This window comes from Vigna umbellata, chromosome 10 (genome assembly GCF_029865625.1).
Source record: "Vigna umbellata cultivar VRB3 chromosome 10, Vumbellata_1.0, whole genome shotgun sequence".
Taxonomy (NCBI): Eukaryota; Viridiplantae; Streptophyta; class Magnoliopsida; order Fabales; family Fabaceae; genus Vigna; species Vigna umbellata.
The window spans coordinates 19,381,714-19,408,126 of record NC_142174.1 but is presented as its reverse complement, the minus strand read 5'-3'; the positions used below and the strand labels follow the sequence as shown (position 1 = coordinate 19,408,126).

General features: G+C 32.9%; 3 protein-coding genes across 3 annotated transcripts; 1 reads left to right on the top strand and 2 right to left on the bottom strand.

Moving 5' to 3' along the window:
* Positions 1 to 1,579: 1,579 nt before the first annotated feature.
* Positions 1,580 to 4,028, bottom strand: LOC124841784 (phytochrome-interacting ankyrin-repeat protein 2-like). Its single transcript, XM_047318127.2, has 3 exons — positions 3,413 to 4,028; positions 2,428 to 2,599; positions 1,580 to 2,109 (listed from the first exon to the last, which is right to left on the bottom strand). The coding sequence occupies exons 1-3, from the start codon at positions 3,539 to 3,541 to the stop codon at positions 1,895 to 1,897; spliced, it is 516 nt and encodes a 171-aa protein (XP_047174083.1). The 5' UTR covers positions 3,542 to 4,028; the 3' UTR covers positions 1,580 to 1,894.
* Positions 4,029 to 12,908: 8,880 nt separating this feature from the next.
* LOC124841791 (trihelix transcription factor GT-3b-like) lies at positions 12,909 to 15,348 on the top strand. The gene is made up of 2 exons (XM_047318135.2): positions 12,909 to 13,429; positions 14,421 to 15,348. Exons 1-2 carry the CDS (start codon positions 13,103 to 13,105, stop codon positions 15,021 to 15,023), a joined length of 930 nt encoding a protein of 309 aa, XP_047174091.1. The 5' UTR covers positions 12,909 to 13,102; the 3' UTR covers positions 15,024 to 15,348.
* Positions 15,349 to 19,039: 3,691 nt separating this feature from the next.
* On the bottom strand, positions 19,040 to 21,467 carry LOC148192109 (uncharacterized). Its single transcript, XM_088100939.1, has 2 exons — positions 21,278 to 21,467; positions 19,040 to 19,339 (listed from the first exon to the last, which is right to left on the bottom strand). The coding sequence occupies exons 1-2, from the start codon at positions 21,398 to 21,400 to the stop codon at positions 19,256 to 19,258; spliced, it is 207 nt and encodes a 68-aa protein (XP_087957065.1). The 5' UTR covers positions 21,401 to 21,467; the 3' UTR covers positions 19,040 to 19,255.
* Between the last annotated feature and the right edge of the window lie 4,946 nt (positions 21,468 to 26,413).

Here is a 26,413-nt window from a genome sequence, read left to right as displayed (position 1 = left end):
AGAACAGTAATCTTTGTGGATGTATTTCAGAACTGCATCTACCACCACGCTCTATCGATGGTAAGAAACTTGTAAAACTTCATCCATTCATGTTGGTAGCAACTATACTTAGCACAGTCACTTCTCTTCTCATCATGTCAATTATTCTAACTATCTATCGGATGAGGAGCAAGAAACCATCTTTGGATCCACCAGCAGTGTATCAAATATGCCAAAAGTTTCGTATCCAAGCCTACACAACGCAACCAATGGGTTCTCAATCACAAATTTGATAGGCTCTGAAATTTTAGTTTTGTCTACGAAGGAATTCTTAGGTCAGAAGAGAAATTTATGGCCATAAAAGTCTTGAACCTTATAAAAAGAGGATCTCAAAAGAGTTTCATCACTGAATGCAATGCACTAAAACATATTAAACATCGAAATTTAGTTCCAATTTTAACATGTTCTGGAATAGACTACAATGGTGAGGAATTTAAAGCTCTAGTTTTCGAGTACATGAAAAATGGAAGCTTAGAGCAGTGGTTGCATCCAAGCGCATTAAGCGAAGAACATTCAAGAACATTAAACCTTGATTAAAGATGGATGTTGCTTCTGCTTTACATTATCTTCACTATGAATGTGAACAGTTGATCATTCAATGGAATCACCAAAAGAAAGAATGAATATGGATGCTAAGTTAAATCAAGAAAAACCTTATCTTGCAATGTAAAATCACTCTTATCTTGCAATGTAAAATCACTCTTGTATTTATTTATTATATAACTAGGCCTGCTATAGAACCTTCCACTCTTTTTGATGTTCAACATCAATTCATTATTTCTTGGATTTATTTTATTGACAAATACATTTGGCAATTTGTTTCTTTTGAATTGACTTCTTTTTAATGATGGTCAGAAGGAACACCATATTCTTCTTTATTTCTATGTCATCCAATTACCATTTTTTTATAAACTATCTAATGATAGATATTCCATACCAATTTTTTTGTCTCAAGAACTTAAACGCCTGTGCATTGACGTCAACAAATTGACTGCTACATACATTTGACGTTCCACACCTTCTAAGTAAAAATAAAATTACTATTTTTTATTTTTTATTTCAAATTTTATACGTCTCACTTTATTATTTGTTGCTACTTTTCTAAGTAAAAATAAAATTACTATTTTTTATTTTTTATTTCAAATTTTATACGTCTCACTTTATTATTTGTTGCTACTAAGCATGTCGTACTTTATTATTCTACTTTTTTTTCTTCATGAAAGGAAGGTGCTTGGTCATCATCACACTTTTATTCACTGTAAATATTACTTCACTATTTTTTATTTCAAAAATTAAAAAACAGTGCATTTTTCCCAATTTTTATTCAACCATTTGATACCCAAACCCAATAAATAAGTTCATTCAATTCGCTAACATAACTAAATTCTTCAAACATGTTATCAAGTATATTAATTAAAAAAAAAGCTTATTTTTCACGAAATAACACATCAAACAAAGACAATTGTAGTAATACTTTCTAAAGTGAGATTATAGTGAAACAAAGCATTGTGTGCGCGCCTACAAAACTACAACACGTAAATGACAGCATCAAGAACACAACATTATCAAATAAACAATAATACACAATTGTTCCAACCACATAAAACAGTACGTAGGTCATCTCCATACATTAAGCAACTCATGCAGTGCGTTGTTTTATTTCATTCTACATTTATTCCCACAATACTGATCCAGTACATGTGTGGATACGTTTTCTAAAAGCACACATTAACAAACTTTCATTCCAAATTTATAAAAGGGACTTAGCTTCAAATCTGACACGCATTGCATTGATCTCCACATACAGGCATCCAAATACACTATCAAACACCCAACCAAATCCATGAAAAGTTAATTAGCTTTCAGAGCTGTAAGATGTCTCTCCAGAAGATAAGTCTAGCAGTCGATGACGCTTCATCTCCTCATAGGCCCACTCTAGTCCTGGGCAGTAATGAAGCGGAGGATTAAATCTGCAATCATTGATATCGGGTGGCAAAAAGGCTCCATTCTCTATCAAGAATTTCACAGCATCCCTCCTCCTTTCTTTGGCTGCAATGTGGAGCGGTGTCCCTGGTTCGAGAGAAGAGATCAATGTCAGAGATTCATACTTTGAATCTGTATTGACATTGTACTATTACAGTAATTTTTACCCAACTGATCTTGACTTCCTCTTCTCCGTCAAACACATTGTAAAAGTAAAAATAATAGGCTATACAGGAAATTTTAACCTGACAGCAACACTTCAGTCTTAAACAATTACCAAAAAACTGTCATAAAATCTGAAAACCTTTTCTTTTTACTTCAAAGTAGTTTTTAAGAAAAAGAAAAAGAGAGAGGGAGAGAGAAAAGACAGGCCTTAAGTCCTAACGGCAAGAATAAATCACTTACAGCCACAAGCACCCTTGGTTCTGGCATCAATGTCAGCACCATGCTCAAGTAGCACATCCATCACTCCAATGTGACCACCTTCCGCAGCAAGGTGGAGAGGGGTCACCCCTTTCGATTTAGGGCCCCATGCAGATACATTGACATTCATTCCTTCATCGAGAAGTTTTTTAACCTGTTCAGCCACACCAAAAGATGCCCCGGTGAGATTAAATTATCACGATTAACAAACCTTTTGCGACAAGTACGATACGAATTCAACTCTTAAAGCATCAACTACACGAGGCAAAATATTCAAGTACTACAAAGAAGAATCGGTAACATCATAAGATTTCAAAACACTGAAACTCAGCAAAGAATCCATATAAAGGGTGAACCAGTGGACAAGGCTTGGCTCCCAACGATGTGGATAATTTTACTTCAAAATTACCAAATGGCGTAGAATGAAATATACTCCAAAACTAGAGTAAGTCGTTCCCCCTCCACAGTAAATTCAAATGGGACATTATTCAAATTCCTCACCAATTTTGGCAACTTCGAAATAAAAGCACCCTTCTGTAAAAACAGGTAGTTGGGGTCAAACTTCGATGCTGAAGATTGTGGAAGTTTTACTACAGTGATTCCTTCGCTGATTCCGGCATGGACATCAGCCTATAGCAAACACGTGACAGGACCCTAACAAGGATAACAAAATTGAAACACCCAAACAAACTAAAAAAACGCTTCAAGTTTTAAACCAAAGGCAGCAATCTTGAAGGCAAAGCCACTCAAACCCAATTCAACCGCGTCATACACACACACCCACACACACACAAACATAAAGAATCTAAATTCAAATTCAATAAACCAATAACCCGAGTGCAACCATAACATTTTCCCAATTGAAAGCCTCAAATTACAATTTCCCTGACAAACAGCATCCGGCCCTCCCATTCTAACTACAAAATTCAGCAATAAAAACATAAAGCGGATATAAAAATCACATTACCAATTTGAGATCGCCTTTTCTGGCTAGAACATGGAGCGAAGTCCAACCCCTATCATCGGTATCAAACCGAGGCCTCAAGCGCCTCCGGGAAGGGCTCCTCCTGAACAAAACAGGTTGTTCCTCGAGCATATCTTTTCCTTTCTCACCAACCAACCAACAACGCAAAAACTAAGGCAAAGAAAACAAAGACGACGACGCTTAACCAAACCCCTAAAATAGAGCGAATCTGGGACAGTGTGCTCCAAATTTACATGTTCGAAGTGGGAAAAATAGAAATCAAGAGAACGCGCGGGAAAAGGAGGGGAACCGCTTAACGAGAGCTGAGAGAATGATTGGCGATGCAATAGGGGGCGAAAGGATTCAAGCCGGGACCGAAAACGCGAAGGTTATGAGCGGCGAAGATGGAGTTCATGATAATGATCATACCTGGTTGAGAGTTGGGAGAGGAAGGAGAAGAAAAAACGTGGAAGAATAGGAATCAAATAAAACCTGGTTTCATTGGAATGAGGAAGGAGAAGGCAAGATGAAGATGCTCTCAACCTAATGAAGAAGACCGTGAAACCCTAGCAGAAGAAACGCACTGTTTAATCAATCTCTTGCTAGCGGAATAGGATAGACTTCGTTTTTGCTTTCGTATTTAAAGATAAAATTATATATAATTAAACATTAGAATACTAAAATTGTTGAAAAAAATTACACTAAAATTATAATTATATATTTATTTTTAAAGAACACATCAGTTAATTCACTTTTATTTTTAATTATACGAAAAGATATGAAAATTTTGATTTACATAAATTTTTATTTATTCCGATATTGGCAGGGTATTTTTATAGCAATATTTAACATTTAACGATAAACAAAATTTATGAATTAATTAATTTTATTTATTAAATTTTAAATTAAAATAATAAAAATTACAATAAATAAATATACAAAAATTATATATAGATATATTAATATACATTAACTCAAATTAACTCAAATTACCGTTAAATATCATTTAAGAATATTTTTTATCATAACTGTCATGCCTTGAAATTGAACAAATAATTTATGTGAATAAAATTATTATATAATAATTATCATAAATAAACTAACATTTTTATAATAAATAATTCAAATTTTTAAATAAATTCAATAATTAAAAATTGTATTTATTTGTGTTTATGTTACAACTATTATTTTTTTCTCTCTAACTAATATAGTATTTTTGAAACATATTATTTATATTTGTGTAATAATTTTTTGTGATTTAAAATTAATAATATTTTAAATTGTTTAGTAATAATAGCAAAATTATTTGACAAAAAAATATAAAAAAAATCATTTATAATTTAAATTACTGAAAGTTAATGTTATAAATTAATTATTTAACTCATCATTAATTACTTGTATTATATATAATTGAAAGATATAAATGGTTTTAGGTATGAAATTAAATTTATAAAAAAAATAAAATATATGTAGTTATTTTGTGTATTATCCAATATTATTATATTATACATTTATTTTAAGTATTATTTGATCTTATCTTATGAATTTAAAATAATCTTATTTTATGAATTCTAAATAAGGTTATGTGATATATTATTATAATTTTAACATTTTAATTATATTAATATTTCAAAATCCATCAAATCTATCACATTCAAATTTATTAAAAATAAAATAAAATAAAATAAAATAATATAAAATATGTGAAACCATATCAACTCATAACAAAAATTATATTTCACAAAACATTCGAAAACAATATCTATTATGAAAAAAAATCTACTCACATATTTATGATTGACTTTCTTTAAAATATCGTGAAATGAAATCAAAGACAACCCATAATTGTATTTATCTTAAACTAATTGATATGAAACTTTTCATATTAAATTTATAAATGAAATCACTCTACTATTTCAATATTAGAAAAAAAACAATCGGAGACAATATCTTAAATTTACTATACAATCTTATCTCATATATTCAAAAGTTCTTTTTCTCATCTTATTTGATTTAGTAGTAATATTTATTTATAACAAAATTCATTTAAATATTTGATAACTAAAATTTATCACCAAATAATAAAATTTAAATATTTAGAGAATTTAATTTTCTAAAATAAATTTGTAAACACTAGAAGAATGGTATTTTAGAGTGATTGGTCGTCTGAGAACAGTGAGACTTGATTATTTTAATGTTAAATAGTTTTATTGTAAATAGTTTCGTTATAAACGGGTTTCATTATTTTAAAACATATCATCTCTTTCGAAACTACTTTTCTAGAGTTCTCTATCTTCTCTCTAAGAGTTCTAACTCCTGAGTCATGTCTTTGACGATCAGGAGGTGTCTAAACGATCACAACATCAAATCTACAAATTCAATCGATCAATTTCTGTTTTAGAGCAAGTAAGTTTCTACTCGTTTTTCTATCCTCTTTGCTTCGGTCAATGATCATGCACAGAACTGTTATGCATGTATCATTTAGTTTTCTTTCCTTACTCTTGGTGAATTTAGAGTTTTAAGAACTTTGTCCGTTTCAATTTCGGTGCGTCGTAGGTCCGTTTAGGAATTTCTTGCGTTTCAAGCGATCGGTGAGACGCTTTCGTGGTTGAGTTGTTATTTTGAGGTAAGGGAAGCTAATTTGCTTTTTATAGCTATAGTAAGATATTTGAAATTTGTGAATTTTGTGTATGTGATTAAATGGTGATTTATGATGTTAAATTTGGAAAAGTGTTGAATGCTTGTACACTATGATGTGTTTGAAGAGTTATAAAGGTGTGATTGTTGTTATGAGTTATTGTATCATGAACTTAATGTGTGGTTGAGATAAAAGGGTATTAACAATAATGGTGGGAAAGGTATGAAAACTAAAGTCTAGCTTTGTAGCTTAAATTGATGAAGTGGGTGTGTCAATTTTTGAAATAATGAGCATATTGTGGAATCTACAGTTTGTTAATTATTTTGGAGTGGTTTATGATTGATTATCATCATTAGATGGTTAAAGTTTAGATGGTTAAGGGAGGAAGACAAGAGGAGTTCAGATCTTACTTGTTTTGGAGTGAAAATTTCGGGTTTTGGTATGTGGATTTGTGAGTAAGCAGTGGGTTGGGAAAAAGGGATGTTTAGGGGTTGTTTTAAAGTCCATTTGGACTTGTGAAAGGGATCAAACCAGTCAAATCTGGTTTATTATGCAGAAAAGTGTTGGTGAGGCTTGGTTGAAGTGAATTTAAGTCCAATAGAAGGGTGTTGGGTAGTGAATTTAAAAAGGAACAGTTCTATGGAGTTGGAGTTGGATTAGAGTCCATTATTGAGTCAATATAAAATTGGTTGTGCAGCAAAATCAGTAACATGGGTGATATAAGAGGTAGATTTGAGTTTGGGTAGCTTATAGGAGTGAATTTGGGTTCTTAGGTCAATTTAGGTTTGGAGTGGTCAATTCAAGTAAGAGGTATTTTGTTAGATGTTTCTCAGCGTCTAAGAGTGTTTAGGAATTAAACTTGTATAGAGGGTCACCAAAGTTAAAATAGGTGAACTTTAGAACCTGGTGCAGCGTTGGGCACCCTCCAAGGGGTTCTTGGGCGTCAGTTTTGCGACTGGACACAACTCAGCAGACTTTAGTTTTCTTTTTCAATTTTCGGGATCTCAAGTTTGGGTTTCCGATTATCAGTTTTTGACGTTCTTTAGGTTGTTTTTGGGATCTCAAGTTTGGGTTCCGGTTATCGGTTTTTAACTATCTTTACGTTGTTGGGGGGTTTTGGACCCTTCCGGAGTTGTTTGTGAGTGTTACAGAGTTGTTTTGGTTACATAAATACAGAGTTAGAAGACTAGAGCTTTCGAGTTTCCAAGAATGGATTAAGTTGTGAGGAGGTAGAAATGTTGTTTTCTTTTCCAAGAATAGAGTCAAGAGATCAAATATCGCACGTTTCACAAGAAGAGTTGAGTTCAAAGGCTAGAATAAGAGCAACTTTGGGTAAGCATTGATGTAGCAAGGTTTGAGAAATTAGTTTGGTTCAGTGTATTAGTAATGTGGCAGGTCAGAAGAAAGGAAGGTATTGGTGAGTAATGAAGTAGCAATGGTTGAGAAGGCAGATGGTTTGGTATATCAGTGATTTTTGAGAAGCAGTTGTTTAAGACATAGGGTAGAAGTAAGGAGAGTTTAGAAGAAGACGAAATTTCCAAGTTGAGAGAACATGAAGTCCTTGAGGAAAAATTGAAGTATTGTAAAGGTATTAATAATAATGGTGGGAAAGGTATGAAAACTAAAGTCTAACTTTGTAGCTTAAATTGATGAAGTGGGTGTGTCAATTTTTGAAATAATGAGCATATTGTGGAATCTGCAGTTTGTTAATTATTTTGGAGTGGTTTATGATTGATTATCATCATTAAATGGTTAAAGTTTAGAAGGTTAAGGGAGGAAGATAAGAGGAGTTCAAATCTTACTTGTTTTGGAGTGCAAATTTAGGGTTTTAGTAGGTGGATTTGTTAGAAAAGTGGGTTGGGAAAAATGGATGTTTAGTGGTTGTTTTAAAGTCCATTTGGACTTGTGAGAGGGATCAAACCAATAAAATTTGGTTTATAATGCAGAAAAGTGTTGGTGAGGCTTGGTTGAAGTGAATTTAAGTCCAATAAGAGGGTGTTAGGTAGTGAATTTAAAAAGGGGCGGTTATGTGGAGTGGGAGTTGGATTAAAGTCCATTATTAAGTTAATATAAAGTTGGTTGTGCAGCAAAATTAGTAACATGGGTGATATAAGAGGTAGATTTGAGTTTGGGTAGCTTATAGGAGTGAATTTGGGTTCTCATAGGTCAATTTGGCTTTGGAGTGGTCAATTCAAGTAAGAGGTATGTTTTTAGATGTTTCTTAGTCCTAAGAGTGTTTAGGAATCATTTAAACTTGTATAAAGGTTCACCAAAGTCAAAATAGGTGAACTTTAGAACCTAGTGCAGCGTTGGGCGCCTTCCAAGGGGCTCTCGGGCGTCAGTTTTGCGAGAAGAATTCGGGTCTGGCACCTGGGCCCCCCTTTCTGGGGCGTTGGGCGCAACTCAACAAATTTTGATTCTTTTTTTTCAGTTTTTGGGATCTCAAGTTTGGGTTCCGATTATCGGTTTTTAACTATCTTTACGTCGTTGGGGGGTTTTGGACCCTTCCGGAGTTGTTTGTGAGTGTTACAGAGTTGTTTTGGTTACATAAATATGAGTATCAAGATTCCATGAAAAAATTGTTACTGGGTGATTTTCGTTGACTTGTATGAGTGTTTCTATTTCTTTAATGTATGATTAGTATTCTCATATACTGATGTATTATTCGAATGTGAAAGTGTATGGACATATGTATGATTTCAAATGGTTTTCAAGGTTGGAAAAAGAGAATTCCAAGGAGGAATATCTTATTAGGGGATTCATGTGTATAAATAGTATAAATTGTAAGAAGTCGATATGGGGTTATCTTGACACTTTAATGATCATCCATGCTCAATTAGAGAGTGATGAGTCATGTCGTGAGAGGAGTAGGAAGTTCTAGCCTCGGGGCCTTTCTTCATGGTGGCAAAGGGCGTTTTAAGGACTAACCTTGTGTGGCAACTTTGAGTAAGTTAGTTGTTCCACCACACAAGTGCAGAACCTTCCATTGCTCGACACTTATACTATATTGGAAAGGGTTTGGCCAAGTCCGAGTCAACGGTGTGATTGAGAAAGATGTTTTGATATGTGTGAATGGTGGGAGATGTTCTACTAATTGTGTTATTGAAAATGTATGTTGAATTTTATTTTTTTCATGTTAAACTTTTTTATCACTAGCTTACCCTTGCATTTGTTTTGTCTGTCTGTATGTTGTTTTGTCTTTTGCAATGATCACTTTAACTGGTGTGAGCTTAGGAAAGGGGTATATTTTCAGTTGATTCAGCGATTGGTTGAGAGAGAAACAAGATGACAAATAGTTTTTGCTCTTCAAGGATAAAATATTCTACTCTATTAGTCTCAGGTTCTTTATAAGTTGTCATGTATGTACGTTTTATTTTAGTAGTTTTACACTATTAAAATAAGATGTTACAAAATCATTTCACATATTTAAACAAAAATAGTAAAAATATAATCTTTAATAATTTTAATCATTTCACATATTCTTATATTTATTATTTATTGTAACATTCCATTTAATAATATATCACAACTGAAAAAAGCATCACATAGTTAATACTTAAGAACAAATAATTGACAAATATGTAATGTTTTTTTAGTTATTCAAAATATAACTATAATATCTCACTACTTACAAAAGTTTCAACTAAGAAAATATTGTTCTAATCAAAAGTACAATAAATTTATAAACAAAAAATGTTTATACAGATTAATATCATCCTAGAAACTACATTATAGCTCCACTAACATTTTAAACTACATCAACCACTATATTATTATTGTCTCACACCATTTAGGTGATCATAAAACAAACATAACATACATAAAAACTCATATTAGACTTAATTATCCAGATACTTGTATTGATATCAAACTTTAGTAAGTTATGCACTTGTGGTGGAATAACTCGATCAGCCAAGCTACCACACATAAGGTTAGTCCATCAACATCTTTGACAAAGGTAAAACCCCTAGACTAGGACATCTTGCACCTATCACCACATACTCCATCCTTATCTACCAAAGATTGGATGATTATTAGAACGACATGAGAACTCTCTAAATTGGATTCATATATCAATATATACACTAAAGAAACTTCACCATAAAATCTCCCTACGAGATCTCTAAAATTATGTCAAACACATATAATGCTTATATCCATTAACAAGCTCATCACCACTAGGATTTCATACATTATTACTCACATGCATATTTATCCATAAATTTTATCAACCATTCCCAAATAAACATCATAAACCAACTATCATTTCTAACATTCACAATATAATACATTAAACTTATTAGAATAAAACATACAAGAAAATATAAGTGGACTCTAAAATTTCGCTCGACGAGAATATCTACTCCTTAGCGAGTAGTTCCTGAAAGCCCACTCGACTAGTGATCAGATAGCTTGTTCAGCGAAACAATCACTGAACAAACTTAAATTTTTTTAAAAGTCACCCAACGAGACTTTTCTCGCCCAACTACTACTGAGTTAGTAGCTCTTTGACTTCAACATCACCCAACAAGTATATTCTCACCCAACGACCACCAATTCAGTAGCTCTCTGACTTTGGCTTTGTCCATCATGCATAGTTCTACAAATTTATACCATTTCAACCTTGCAAATTTAATCCAACAACAAACATTATGCCAAAACATACCAAATTTGAATTACACAACTTTCATTAATTCAAACAATATTTATTACAAGACCAATCAGGTAACATTCTCAATTTCATCATATAGTTCAAGTAAGCCAAATTAAAATCCTAATCTAAGTTCAACCTATTATATTTCATCACACAACTCAATCATGCAAGCAAAACATTATACAATCATACAATTAACAATTACAAGATATCAATTACATAAAAACTATGCATTTAGTTTCCTTTACTTGAAAGACAAATGAAATTGCTCTAAGAAATCCCAATTTCTTCAAGTTCACAAGATGCCTTATTTATACCCATGAACAACACAAAAACGATCATGACACATAATTATAACCACTAATTAATAGATACTCATATAGAAGACTTCAACGCTACATGCGAACCAAGATTATTCATATGCTTATGAACCAATGAAAGGAGTATAGAAATCATCTTACTATGTTAGAGAAACTGATTAGACAGAAATGGACAACTCGTCGCAAAGATCACTCGAATAGTTTTTTATCTTTAAACAAATGAATAAAAAGTGAGAAAACCTAAAGAGAAAAAAAAGAGCTTTAGGAAAAAGGTTTTTAGAAAAAATATATGTTTTTAAATAATAAAATTTGATAAAAATTTAATTTATACTTTAAACTTTTAATATTAAAATAATTGAGTATTATCTTTCTAAACATACTATCAATTTTAAAACACAATTTTCTATACTTTTACCCTGTCGTATATAATGTTTTCAGACTTAGAAAGAAAAATTGCAAAAATAGAACCTTTAATTTAAAGGATTTTCCCCGTACTCAAACGATTTTCTAAATTCTTAAAAAAAATCATAATTTTCATTAAGAATTATTACATAAAACAACACACTTTTACTGTAAAAAACACACAACTTGATAGTTCCAACTTCACATAAGAGCAATACCAGCAAATTTTAATAGTCTTAAATGATACGAATAAACAACTTAAGTTAAACGTAATCAGTTTTCACCTTTAGTCTCTTAGTCAAATTAGATCCATTATTCAAATAAAAAGGTAACAGACACTGATATAGTAGATATCACTTGTTCTCTTAAGTTCATCTCAGTTTATCTTTTCCGTACAACCTGATTGGAGTAAAGGTTTATTATACTCGGTATTATTTCAATCAAATTTAAAATATAGTAATTTTCTTTAAGATATTTTTCATGTTACCTTTAGTTGTGTGAGCATGTTTGTCAATTTAAAACAAAAAAATATTAAATTGTTTTATTTCTTTGGACGGGCCAAAATGTACAATCCAACTTAATCTGCTAAGTTGGATTAGAAAAAAAAAAAGTACAATCCATTAACGCAACACAGAGGTGAATAAGATTAAAAAAAAAAGTACAATCCATTTAAAAATAACGCCAACTTAATCTGCTACAAATTTTTAACTTGACTGATAGGAGGGAATCTAAAATTATATCTCGTATCGTTGATCAAGAATATTCATAAACAAGGAAGCCCATCACCTGAGTTGGGCCTGAAGCCCAAATTGAATTAATTGTATCCAAAGTAAAAAATAACACATTTAAACTTTATTATATTAAGTCGTAGAATTAAATTTATTATAGAAATTCCAGTTAATTATTGTTCATTAATCAACAGCTTAAAGTATTTATTAAAGTGCAGAGTAAATAGTCTTCAGGATTGGAATTTTAATACCCTACCTAACCTAATATCCTCCTATTTGAAGATAGAGAACATTCTAGTAACAGCGAAAATCAAGAGTTGCCGGTCATAGCACATTTCTGCCAAATAGGAAAACTATCTTTCCAACGTTAAATCATCATTTCCAAAATTTCAACTTCTTAAATACCAGAATACAACGTATCAGTGCAGATAAATACACGCAAAAGGAGGGAGAATATTTTTATCTTTAATAAATAAAAAAATAGTTGAAAAATTAAAATACATTAAATTAGAGTGAGATGTGTAATAGATTTAATTTATAGCTATAAATAAAAAAGATAAGGTGTTTTTTTAAGTAATATTTTTAATTTGGTTTGTTCCAATTTCCGGCGCATCCACCCTGGAACGGCGTAACTTTTACACCGACAACGGAGAAGGGGAAACGGCGTGAATTAAATGAAGGGGCAAAAGAGTAAAACCGGAAATAACGTTACCGTTTTCAGGAGGCAGATTTTCACACGTAGCTAGCTATAGTCAACGATTCCTGTCTTGTCCACAAAGCAAACTCGGAAAACCGAAAAGTAATTGAAAAAAAGAACGAAAAACAAAAAGGATATTTTTTCCGAGGCTTCCACCAGCTCCAGTGCACCACTTCCGTTTTTTGAGTTTTCGCATTTCCAAAACCCTAATCACGAATTCACATTGAAACCACATCGGGGTGGTGAAGAGGTCAATGTTCGGTGGCGGAGGGGAGGACGCGTTTGCGGCGCGGCTTGGCATGGTGACGCCGTCGCTGATGAACCCCGCGACGTCGTTGGTGATGTCCGGGGAGGTGTCAGCGGCGGTGAGGGAGGAGAGGGGACCCGCGCAGCCGCAGTGGAGCCAGCAGGAGACGCGGGAGTTCATATCGATACGCGCGGAGCTGGAAAGGGACTTCACTGCGTCCAAGCGGAACAAGACGCTTTGGGAAGTGGTGAGTTCGAAGATGAGGGAGAGAGGGTTCAGGAGGAGCCCTGAACAGTGCAAATGCAAGTGGAAGAACCTCGTTAATCGCTATAAGGTCTTTATCTCTTTCTATTTCTTTTTTATTTAGCGTCTGTTGCCGATTTTGTTTGTTTGTTTGTGGCGTTTTCATTGTTCATGATTTTGGAGCAGAGTTTGGCATTGTTGTTATCTCGTTAAATCTTTTTGTTGATGTTCAGTTTGACTGTTCTTCTGCCAACTGGAGTAATGAGTGATATACACCTTTGTATGTGACATTCATTTGAATAATTTCAGACATTATAAAATGTGATTGGACTTCGGTCGGAAGGGAGAGATAGGAGTGAGAGAGACACAAAGTGTCCGATAGTTGTGTTGTGATAGGAAAAGATGAGATTGACATGAAGAAGGAAAATGGAAGAAAAAGTAAATATATGTTTATTATAACAACTCTATGATGTTTGTGACCACTAAGTATGATCCATTGAATTGTTTAAGTTCATCTATATGAAGCTTTGTTCATATGCCCAAAGGGTTGGGAGGAAATATGTTGGGTTTGTGGCTTAGATTCAATTGAATGGCCCATATATAATGGACCGTGTTTGATGCAGCTATATGTCGAGAGTTGAGTCTTTGCTAACAGTTCAAGCTTTTAGTATGGTCATAACCGCTCTTGATAATATAATTTATGGCGTATCTGGTTATAGGGTGTGCAATGTGTTTGCTAGAGTCTAGCAGCATTTTTGTTTTTCTGGTTGAATTGGTCTGGTCCCAACCCGTGTTCATCTCAAAGCTACAATTTAGTGCTTCCCAGTAAACACTTGTTTGGAATGTGAGCCAGTGAAATACAAGTAAATCCAAATATGCTATAGGCCAAATCTTAAGAAACCCCCCTCTAACTATGTTGATGTGGAAAAAGTTCCTGTAGGGAGTTTGTGTGTATGGTTGAGCGACTTTATTTTGATCTGCATTGGTGCAAAAAAATATTTCTTTAAAAATGCAGAAAAGAAATATCTCAAAGATGGCGGTGTTCACTTTACCCAGTAAATTATGTAGCAATATTTTTGCAGGGAAAAGAGACATCTGACCCAGAGCATAGCAGGCAATGTCCATTTTTTGAAGAATTGCATGCAGTATTTACCCAAAGGGCACATAATATGCAACGATTGCTTCTTGAATCTGAAACTCGCTCAGCTCAAACCAAGAAAGGAGTGAAAAGATCAAGTGGAGATCGATCTTCAGAGGAACTCTCAGAAGATGACGACGAGGTTGAATATGACAGCGAAGAGGAAAAACCTTCTAGAAGCAATACCCGCAAAAGAAAAGTTGACAAAGTTGGAACGGATAAGTCTTCTTCAAGGGCAAACAATCCATCGAATGCTGTCAATAGTAGTACTAGTAGTATTCAGGAAATGCTAAAGGAATTTTTCCAGCACCAGTTAAGGATGGAGATGCAGTGGAGGGAGATGATGGAGAGACGTGCTCATGAAAGACAGTTGTTTGAACAGGAGTGGAGGCAGTCGATGGAGAAGCTTGAGCGCGAGAGGTTAATTATTGAACAGGCATGGAGGGAGAGAGAAGAACAGAGGAGAATGAGAGAAGAGAGTAGGGCGGAAAAAAGGGACGCCTTATTGACGACCCTTTTGAACAAACTCATTAATGAATCTAACTAACTGAAGCAAATGGTTTGGGTTCCTTATAACTGATTACTTTGTTGTTTCTATTTATATATGATTTTAAGTATAGCACAGAATGGACTAAATTTTACAGTAGCTTTTGATTATGGAGAATTTTAGAAGGAGACCTGGATGAAGAAAAGAATATTTATAGGAGTATATGAACATTTTCTCTTGAAAATTGATATAGAAAGTTTTTATATGAACTATTATTTAGGGATACTTCTGTTTGGCATTACGTTCTGGGACATGTAACTAAAAACAGGTATTGTTTACAACTTTGTATAATAGTTGATAAATTTTATATTTTTTTCCTACTGAATTATCTCGATGTGATTGTGATGAGATTTGAACATGATGATAATGAAAATGTATATCGTTTTAGCTTTCAATGTTTAACAGCAATACATCCTAAGTTTTGGTGCTGGTTAACGTTGGCCGTAACATCTGTCTAGATTTGTATTGTTCATCATTGCTTTTTGAGCTGCAGTGTGCTGTGAAAATAATTGAATGTGCAAGTTTTGGCAAGGGTATCTGTTGAGTGCTGACTTTGTTGATATTTGTTAATTTATTTAAGGGTATTTGTAAATTAAAGGTGACGGAAGATGATCGTCAGTATGTTTACTGTGATAAAAAAAATACTCTTTGCCATGGATTCTTTATTAGTGCCGTTAATTTAAAGAGAATTATGATGTTTGTTTCAATTAATATATAGTATGTGTGATTTATACGTGTTTTGATATTTTGGAGGCAAAGAGAATGAACTAACAATCACTTGTTGAATTTTATTAGCGAGTATTTTTTATGTAATCCAGGGACTTTACCTCACAGGTATGGTGTTTCACGTAGTTTCCTCTGCTAAGGCTTTTAGGTGCCCATTTTTTAACAAAAGAAACTGAGATTGATTGTTCTGTAACACTAACTCATTAGAACACCATCAAACCTTTATGGATAATGATACTTTGACAACATTTTTTTGACAACATTTTAACACCATTTACGTGTTATTCTGTGATTGGTCTATGTTGGTATTTATGATTATTATTATTGATTGTGGGGTAATTTTAGACCAATCACAGAATGACACGTAGATGATGTTAAAATATTGTCAAAGTATCATTATCCAACCTTTATCGACATTTGCACGTCTACGAGGAAATAGGTCCCTCTTTGAATGTTTAGTTGTGTGTTCCTGTGTGATAGAAAATCTCTTAGTCATGATCAAGCACTTTCAAGAGAGTGAAAATCATCCTTGAAGATGGTGTCAACTCTACCTTGTGGACCACCATTGAAGCCATCATAAAGCATGGATTTAAGAGTAATGTAGGTTTATTTAGTTAGGCCTTGTATTTGGTCATGTAGTGTAGGTTTGTTTAAGGTTTGTATTGATGCCTAAGTAGCATAGGATTTTCCTTAAAGTTAGACATTCAAACCAAGTGGAAAGTGTTTGCCATGTCTCATACTTACATTGGAGAGGATTTACTTTTTAAAAAGTAGTCACATGGCACCTTAGGAGTGGAGAGTTTTTGCTTTTAGTAGTGGCCACATGGCATCTAGGAAAGAAGAGGATTGTGTTTTGTGAGTGGCCACATGTCCTCCCATCATTGGAGAGGATTTGTGGACACTTGTCCACTCCTTAGAAGGCCTCATTTTTGGCCAATGAGAGCAAAGGTGGGAGATCATACTTTTAGGGTTAGGAGACATCCTTGGCCTATAAATAGAGGTGTCTCCACCTTTGTATTTCATCTTTGATGTTGAGTAATATTATGTTGTTCATTTTTGGCCATACTACTCATCTTAGATCAAGACTTGAGCAACCCATGAGACCCCTCTAGTCACCTTCCTCCTTGAGTTGGCCTAACCTCTCTTGGAGCCACCAAACACTACACCACCACCACCATATCTCCTAGAAGCTTTGAGCTTCTACACCATTCATACATTAGCTCATCATCCTTGGACCATTTACCACCACATTTTCGCACCATTCATCCAAGGAACACCCCTCCATGCACATCTCCTAGCTTTGGCCCAACCTAGCCAAGGAGGTTGCCATCACTGTATAATCTGCTTGAATAGTTATCCGCTTTTTCATTACATCCTCCATTGTCAAATGCCTTTTCATTCTTCGTACCGTCTTTTCTTCCTCCCCACCAAATGAATGTACTATTGGACTATTGCAGTGTCTTTTGAGCTAAATCTTAGGTTATGATTAGAAGTTTCAAGTTGAAGGGAAAGAAAAGAGCAAGAGTTCCATTTTTAACAAATGTCCTCCGATTTGATAATTTTAAAAAGGTTTAATTGTTCAGATTCACATTTTCAAGGTAATGTATTTATAAAAGTGTCAATTTCGTTCTCAAATATGTTAATGTTTATTAGTCAAGGTTATTCGGTTAATTTTTCAGTGTTAATTATGTGATGATGTGATAAAACAATGTGATGTGGTAAGACACATTGCAACAAATAAAAATGTGTAAATGTAGTGTGCAAAAGTATTCAATAGAACCTTCAATCTTCAATAAAACCCATATTGTTGTCAAAGAAAATTTAATTTTTCACTTTCACTTCATTGTCAATAAAATCCTCAATTTCACTTCTCTTCTTCACGGTTAGAATTTCTAATTCGTCAATAAAATCCTCAATTTCACTTCTCTTCTTCATGGTTGGAATCTCTAATTCCTAAACGTTTGACTCACTTTTTTCAAAATTCTAATCCCAAATTTCTATGTGACTTGTTTTTTTCAAAATCCTAATTCCAAATTTCTATATGAGAAAGTCTTTATCAGTTACATGTTAGAAAACAAGTGTCACAGTACCACAAAATTTTCACCCCAGTATGCTTAATAAGTCAATGTCACGGTATTTTAAAAATAATAGATCAACATAAATCTCAGTATTTTATTTATTCCTATTCAAAGTTTATAATCTTTATTTAAAAATAAAAATGCGTTGTCTCTATCAACTTTTTTTATTAATCATCCCAAGCTTACAGACTATTCTTGTACGGGCTTAGGATTTACTTTTATACCAGTTTAACCTTGTAAAAAAGATTTGTAAGATGAAGTTTATCTTTTATTTATAATTTAGTGATATCACTAACAGTCAAATAATCCAACAATAATTGATAGGATATATACTCTTAAAATTGGCACTGGAGCTTACATCAACGTCTATCATGATTAAAGCACGCTCTTACAACGCTCCTTTGATAGTCTCCTGCATTAAAATAAACCTTTTCTTGAATTTTGACATGACATAAGATTGAGCTATTGTCATTCTTCTGATATGTCTACGATGAATGATATACCACTAACATTTGTTAGTTTGATCTTGTCTTACTTTCTGGTATACTATTGCATCCGCTATATCTGAATTTGGATTTTGGAAATCTTCAAAATAACTCATTGACTCCTTTCTTTTACAATTTCCATGACAGTATTTTGGTTTGAGAATTATATTTTACTCCAATATTTTAAGTTAGTGATCGAAAGATCAATTAATGACATTTTAAAAACTAACAGAACAAAACTGCCTCCGAAAGAAATCTACTCAACTTTAGACATGAAAGTATATCATTTAGACATGAAAGTATATCATTGATGCTGCCCACTTCATTAGACTGCTATAAGATGTACTATAACCAATTTATATATAAGGAGAACTTGTAAAATGAATCCCTGTTTAAGATTGATAAAAAAAAATGGCCTAAAATTCATACATTTCATCGTGTCCAAAATGGATTTTATCTATAATGCCATAAAAATCTTCAAGAACTAGTAAAATGAGATTTATGCCCTTCATATATATTAATTTGAGTAGATCTCCAAGTCTTACAACTCATCTTAACTTGTTATCCAATCGACATCAACATTACTAAGTACTTCAGTCTTGTTTTGGTTAACATCAGTGGCTTATTTTGGACTGTTCAGTTTACAAACACCTGTATTTAAAAAGTATAATTTTTTTAATAGCTCCGTCTCTTCCATGTTGGCATCAAACACTATGAACACCCCAAGTCAGTGAACACTGGTGCAACATCATGATAATATTGTTATAATGATAGAAGCAGTTTTCATCATCCTTTCTGATATCACAATAATGCACATTAACATGATTCAATTAAAACATGTTGCAACCTGCATCGTAAGCAGGGGATTACATTATAATCACGAAGGTACAACTAGAAAGTATGCTTTCTTTTGGACCTTTCGTACCATGTGCTAAAAATATCTCTAGCTTGACTCTGCAGGCGGTTTCTCCTTCGGATGTTTGGAGGCAAAGTGATCAACAAGTTGGTTTTGATTTGCAAGTTGGACCTGAAAAATAATGTTCAATGGTGTGAAGAAACATTATACAAGATATTTAAGAATGCAAAGGATCTTCAGAATTCAGATTACACAAGGAAAATTCCAGTGTTCAAATTGAATGTGCCCATCAACCAATTAACTATAGTATCCTTGTCACCCTAACTGAATGATCAACGCCAGATATAAATGATTGGAGCGTCTATTAGTCAAACTGAAGAAATGATGATATTAATAAAGATATCATTGACACTCAAAGTACAGGCATTAAAATATTCTTACTTGACCTCTATCGTGTGTAATGTAAGTTTCCTAAACTTAGAATTTCTAATGATATTCAAAGTTCTTATCCATAAATATAACAAGGCACATTATTAATAGTAGTATAAATACATATACATTCAACCACTTATACAAAGAGATCTTCTGATTTTCTTCTTCATGGGAGATGCTTCAGCAGATCAGTTTTGAAAAATGTATGGAGAAGCTATAATCTTTTCCTCAAAAAAATTTTTTTTTTACCTTTTGTAGGCTACAGTTCATGCATTACTTCTATTTCCTAGTGATAAGTTTTGTTTGCAAACCCATACATCTAAGAAGCACAAGCAAGAAGAAAAGTAATCTGTCAGGTGAATAAACCATCCCCACAAAACCAGGTCAATTTCAATATCACAGTACTACCAAAGAATGAAGACAGTTCAGACTCAAGCTGTAATACAACAGTTTGTATGAACCATGTGACTTGCACCAACACCAGAATCAACGTATGAAATTCACTTCATTACCGATACTGAAGTTGGAAGGAATAAAGCAATCAGTGCAAAGAAAGGAGACTAACAAGTCCTACAAAACACAAAAAAAGTGCACAAGTATAACCAGTAAAAGCTATAGATAAAGCTATCTCTTCACTTCAAGTAGGAAGCCAAAGACAAAATAGTTTGCCAAAGAACCTAAAACCCATCTCAAACTTGTTTATTAGCATGTCACTGAAAAAGTAACACCATTTCCAAGAACATCTTCTTATGTTCCAACTCAAAACACTGATGCTATGCTCTGGATATCTGGTTGTCAGCCAAAGTTAAAAGGCACAGTAGATGGTAGCAACAGCAACTTGAATGCCTTAATTTGTAAAAGACTACATTAACTCATCCACATTTAATCCAATCAAAATACAAATCACGCGCCTAACTTTGTGTTGGGACCACGCCACTGGATAGGAAACCCAATATATGTCAATATCCATAGCAAAAGCAATCATATTATAAAGTTAAGCAATCATATTATAAAGTTAGCATGTCCATTATTTCAACCACACATCAAACAAAGACACGCGAGAGTATCATAAATCAAAACAATGAAGACTAACACGAGCCTCTAAATAAGATAATGCATAACTCCATAACTTGCTCCGACATCCCCACCAATGCATGCACGGAACAACACCAGCAGCTGTAACGTGCCTTCCATCACACGTTGAATTTTTTTGCTAAAAAACAAACCACCCGTTTGTAACCCGACAAAAAATCCAACTAGGCACAAAGTGTAAGAAAACACCATCTGTTATATAATTGACACAACTAGCTTATAATAAGTAAGGAAACCAATAATTGAATCAGTGGAAGCCAGATTAATTATCCAAGCAACCCTTGCATCAACAAGACCCCCTTTTCAAAGCTGATTAAATCATATCCGTCAAGCAATGACTACTTTCAAATTAGAAAAAAAAAAAGGAAACAAGCAAAATCCAGATCGGCTGATTCGATGAGAGAACTCAAAGCCAATTACCACAGCCACCACAAAAACAACACCAGGTGATCATAGGGTAATTCAAAGGCACCCAACAATCAAAATTCAATTCTTTTTGTGACTGGTAGAAAATAACAACAAGAAGAATGAATGGGAGGAAGAAAAAGGAAATTTTCTTGAAGAAAAGAAGGCGAAATTGGAAACCTTGCAGATGGGGCAGATGACTTTGAGCCCAACGGCTCTGGCCTCGAGCTGCGAGCCCTTTGACTTCTGATTCTTCTCTGCGTTCCGCTTCTGCGCTTCGATCTTCTGCTTTCCCCGCGTCATCTTCGTCTTCCTCTCCCTCTCTTTTCTTTTTCACTGTAGAATGCGAAAATTAAAAAGAAAATTACGACGAACGCAGAAAAATGAAGACGAATAGCAGAGACGTACGTGGGTCCCTCTTTTCCATGATTATATGTTTTTTTGCCACGTAACTATTCTCTTATTTCTTTTTTTAAGTGCTACCTTATTTCAAACAAATATTTCCGTGGTCATTTTAAAGTTAAAAGCAACCATGAATCATTTTATTATTATTTTTATGTAATATTTAGTTAATTTATATATACGCTCCACAAGCGCTCCACACGAATGCTTGTTCAATTTTTATGATAAAATAAAAAAAATTATTATTATTATTATAAAATTAAAATAATTTTTATAATTTTATTATAAATACTTTTTATTTATTTAGATAGTTTCATGAATAGAAATATAAAAAACTACAAAAATAATATTTTAGAAGTAACAATTATTTAAAATAAGTGATACTTAATTAATTTAATAATAAAAGGTTTTTATATATAGAGATTTGTTATTAATTAGTTTTATAATTTTAAAACACATCATAATTCACTTTTTTTAAATTATTTGACTTTTCTAAGATTTTTATTATTTGTTTGTTTGATTAAAGAACTTAGACAGTAGGATTTATCAGTGTGATCAATTCTTCAAATTAGATCAATCAATTTTTTCATTTGGATAAGTTGAGTTTCAACAATTTTTCTAGGTCTTTTCTTGTATTCATTGTATATGTGGCCCTTTTTGCGTGTGTCTTTAAGTCATTGTTGTCTATACTAATCATATATTTGTTGTTCAGAGGAGTAGATAAAGTTTCATGTGTGTTTATAGTTGTTTTAGACTTTATAGAGTCATATGTCAAGTAAGAGAAGCTAAATACATTTTTTTATGCTTTAAATGTTTTGAGAATATGAAATTTCATACTTGGCATGTCTAAAATTGGTGATTGAGTGGTTGAATGATCTGATGCAATGAATTGTTTTTGTGTAGTTTGAAATTGTCTGCTTGGTGTTGAGTTTGGGGATTGAGAATTTGACAATTTAAGGAAATTTGTATTCATTCTAACACCTAAACCTTTGTTTGAATCATTAATTGAGTCAAGAACACTAATTTGGTTATTTGAATAGGTTTATGGTTCCCTAATTTGAAATTTAAAAATGTATAATTTTCTGATATAATGTTAAGCGCCAGTTTCTAGGGGTGGGCAAAATGCAGTTCAGTGCACTGTACTATAAATAATTGCAGTTAACTATAAAATAGTTCAAGTGAATTGAACTGAACTAAAAAATAGTTCAAAGAAATTGAACTGAACTAGTTTTTAGTTCAGTTACACTAGTACAATTTAGTAAACTGGTACAGAAAACATCAACAGTAATACTAAACCCTGGCAGCAACTAGACTGAAAACAGAAAATAGGTAAACTAAAACAGTAAAAGCAACAAACTAAAACAGTATGCTAAAAACAGCATAACACTCCTCACATTTGAACTAAACATTTTTCTGCTAAAAATAGAAAAATCAGAAAAAAAAGGAACAGCATCGAAACTGAAATGAAACTTGAATCCTAACATTTATAAAGTAGTACTAAGTATGAAACATATAAAAACCAGCAAAAACAAACTGTATAAATCTAGGCTGAGCTAAACTAAAAGGCAGGAAACTAAACTAATCTATAAAACAATGACTTTCTCTCCAATTCTGTTGCACCAGCAACACCTCATCTAATGAAGGTTTCTGAATGTGTTGAATGAGAGGTGTATGAATATCAGCATCAACAATTGCAGAATCAGCACCTGAAAAATCAGCAACAACAACTGTCAAATTATTGAGTACAAAATGAACATTAAGAATCAGAACCAGAAGCATTAAAATCCACAACCATAACAACCTACACATGTTGATCTAAACAAAGGTTACAAGTTATTAACCACAGCACAACTATTATCCACATGCATTTAATAGTTCATATCATCTAGTTCATTACAGACCCAAAGTCTAACCATTTATATCACATTCTACTCTTCACAGCACCTCCTTTTTATCATCACCCAACTAGCACATACATAACAGTTTAATTTGCATATAACTAGACAACCAAAGCAACATCAATGATTAGACTTATCAGTACCTGGTTAACACCCGATATTTAAATCAATAAGTTCAGATAGATAATTACTCATGGAAAACAGAACGTGACCACTGAAAATGGCTTCTTCAGTTAATAAAAAATAAATCCTAAACATTCCAAATCAGAGAAGCAAAAAAGAGCATACCAATTATCAAATTTCAGAACTCATTTTTACTCCAATGTAGAAACAAAATGCAGCTTAAATCACCGAATAACATTACAACTCGACAATGCAGCTTAAAACAGAGAGACCTTCTCAAGTTTAATTATATATTTGCTTACACAAATGATAACAACAACAATAAAAGGAATTTAGTGCAGACTGCAAGTATCCTCTACAGTTGCTTGAACCGGGTAGGACTACTCTACAGGAAGCATACCATGGGTTCAAACACAAAACCATTTGACTAAAATGAAACAACCCCATCCGATTCTATCCATGTGCTTCATTATATATGAAATTTAAGTATACAATCTTAGTCCATCACCTTCATAGTATACTCTTCAATAAACTCATATTCCTACACAATTTTTCACATTAAACCAAAAAAACCCTCAAATTTAGAGACCACTGGTTAAGGTGGAACAACAGTGAACCCATGGAGGGACTAAGTGGTAACAGTAACAGACTCTTCATTATATTTAAATCTTCTTCCTACACAATTTCCTCACAGACAAAAAAGAGGGGTAGTAAGCCCAAATTAAAATGAAAAAGCTTTCCTTCATCGCACGTCTAAATGATTTTTTTTTTCAAAAGGGAAAAAAAGAAGAAGCAATTTTCATCATCAAATTGGTTGAATTAAAATTATAACTGCATAATGTGAGTTCATGATAACATATTATTGGGGGAAAAGAATAAAGAGGTATGAGCGGTATATATACCTCATAATCGAGGGTGCAATCTTGGCCAATAGCAGACCTAATCTGCCATTGTTCATCATCCTAATCAGGGGGTTTAGAGGGTCCACGTGGTGCTTCTTCTTTGTCGTTGTCGTCATCTTCAAGATCGCCGAGGTCCTCCGGCTGAACCCGCGAACTGGAAAAAGGGTAGGGTTGGGTTGGAGGGTTCGTTTGGAGGATTCACGCCCCTCAATCAACCCCTTTTGCAGCTTCAATCCTGTAGTTTGATCCATTGAATCTGCATTTTTGCAAAGGAAGAATGGAATTCTCTTCGCATTTCTCTCAGCCTCTCGAAACCTAGCTTCGAAGGTTTTCAATTTGGGGTGAAAATTTTTATTAGAAGAAAAATCTGTGGTTCAGTTAACTGTACTCTAACTGTATAAAGTTCAATTTCTTTTAACTATACTGTATAATAGTTTATTTAGTTTTTAGTTAAAAAAAATTTAGTATTTTTAAGTACAATATAGTATGGTTAACTGTAGTTACAGTACAATTCATTGAACTATGCCCAACCCTACCAGTTTCACTACTAAGTGACCTAAATGTGAATGGTCTGGCGTTGAGTGATGACTTTGTATTCGTTGAGCATCAGTTACCACTACAAGTTTGGAACCTCTTTCATCTTGTTTTGTTGACCGACGGGTTGGTTTTGCTAAGCGAGACAATTTGTGAGAAGAATGACGTTGAGCATCATTCCTGTCACTAAGTGTAAGACCCATAGAAAAAATAAAAGTAATATATATATATATATATATATATATATATATATATATATATATATATGTTGTGGTTTTGAATAATTATTTATGACGTGAAAAATGTATAATGAAAGTTGTTAGACCCAAATTAATTGTGATAAGATGTTTTATTTCATTTTGTTCCATAATTAATAAAAAATTTATTGTTATATGATACTAATATGATGTTACAGTATTGAGTATATGATTTTAATATTTTATTTTAGTCTATTGTATAACTAGGGTATATATATCAATATTTTATTAAGTTAGAATATACATCTAGTATATGAGTTGTCTATAGTAGAAATACTCATTATTTTGGCTAATGAAAATGTAACATCTTACTTTTCTCTCCTCCATAACGAGGCCTTATCTTCTTTTCCCCACACACCTATAATTCATTTCTTTCCACTTAGAAACTTTGAAATTTTGACTCCACTCCAAATTTTTGCCCAATGAAACCAAATAGGACAAACCTACAAAAGTTGAAGTGATATTGTGGAAAACATTAAGCGTAGATTAAGGGAGAGTGGTCTTTTTGTGGTAGGAACCATCCAACACTAAGGTTGCTGGTTTTCAAGGATAAATACATTGGTTCTTTGCCTTAATAAAACTAAAGAAAACAAATTAAAACTTAGGAGATAAGTGAGGTTGGTATGAGAAAGGAAGAAAAGGGTGCACAGAGTAGAGAAGTTGGACAAACTCAGTCTAGATCTAGACGTTTGGAGTTACTAAACTTGAGGTAGGGGAACTAATCCTTTCTTATATATGATATTTATACATGTTATGATCATGAATATGAGCTATGAACATGTTAAAATTTTGGTAATGGTAGCTATCTATTCACTTGTGTAAATTTAGTTTTCATGATTATAATTTTATTATTTTCGAGTTACTGTGGTAAAACCTTCCTTTTAATTATTTTTTTTACCCTTGAATTTAGGTAAAATTTTAATATATGAATCCTAAGCCATATTACTTCTCTTTGACCGTTCAGATCATTAATTAGAAGTCTAGAAATAAATCCTGCTTGTTTGAGTAAATTAATTAGCCTTGTAATTTTGTTACTGAGTCCTCTCGGTAAAATATAGATTTTGACCTATTTGACCCTTAGATCAACTTGAAAATTTAATATATGATTTCTAAGATATATTACTACATTTTGACCGTTCGGATTTGTAATTGGAATTTTATGTTTTGAGAAATTAATTTCGAAATTGTGAAACATTTGAT

Coding starts and splice junctions, on each gene's coding strand:
- LOC124841784 (XM_047318127.2), bottom strand. CDS start 3,541: ATGCTCGAGGAACAACCTGTTTTGTTCAGGAGGAGCCCTTCCCGGAGG. Junction 2,600..3,412: donor GAAAAGGCGATCTCAAATTG/GTAATGTGATTT, acceptor GTGGCTGAACAG/GTTAAAAAACTTCTCGATGA. Junction 2,110..2,427: donor AACCAAGGGTGCTTGTGGCT/GTAAGTGATTTA, acceptor CTCTCGAACCAG/GGACACCGCTCCACATTGCA.
- LOC148192109 (XM_088100939.1), bottom strand. CDS start 21,400: ATGACGCGGGGAAAGCAGAAGATCGAAGCGCAGAAGCGGAACGCAGAG. Junction 19,340..21,277: donor TCATCTGCCCCATCTGCAAG/GTTTCCAATTTC, acceptor ATTATTTTTCAG/GTCCAACTTGCAAATCAAAA.
- LOC124841791 (XM_047318135.2), top strand. CDS start 13,103: ATGTTCGGTGGCGGAGGGGAGGACGCGTTTGCGGCGCGGCTTGGCATG. Junction 13,430..14,420: donor ACCTCGTTAATCGCTATAAG/GTCTTTATCTCT, acceptor ATATTTTTGCAG/GGAAAAGAGACATCTGACCC.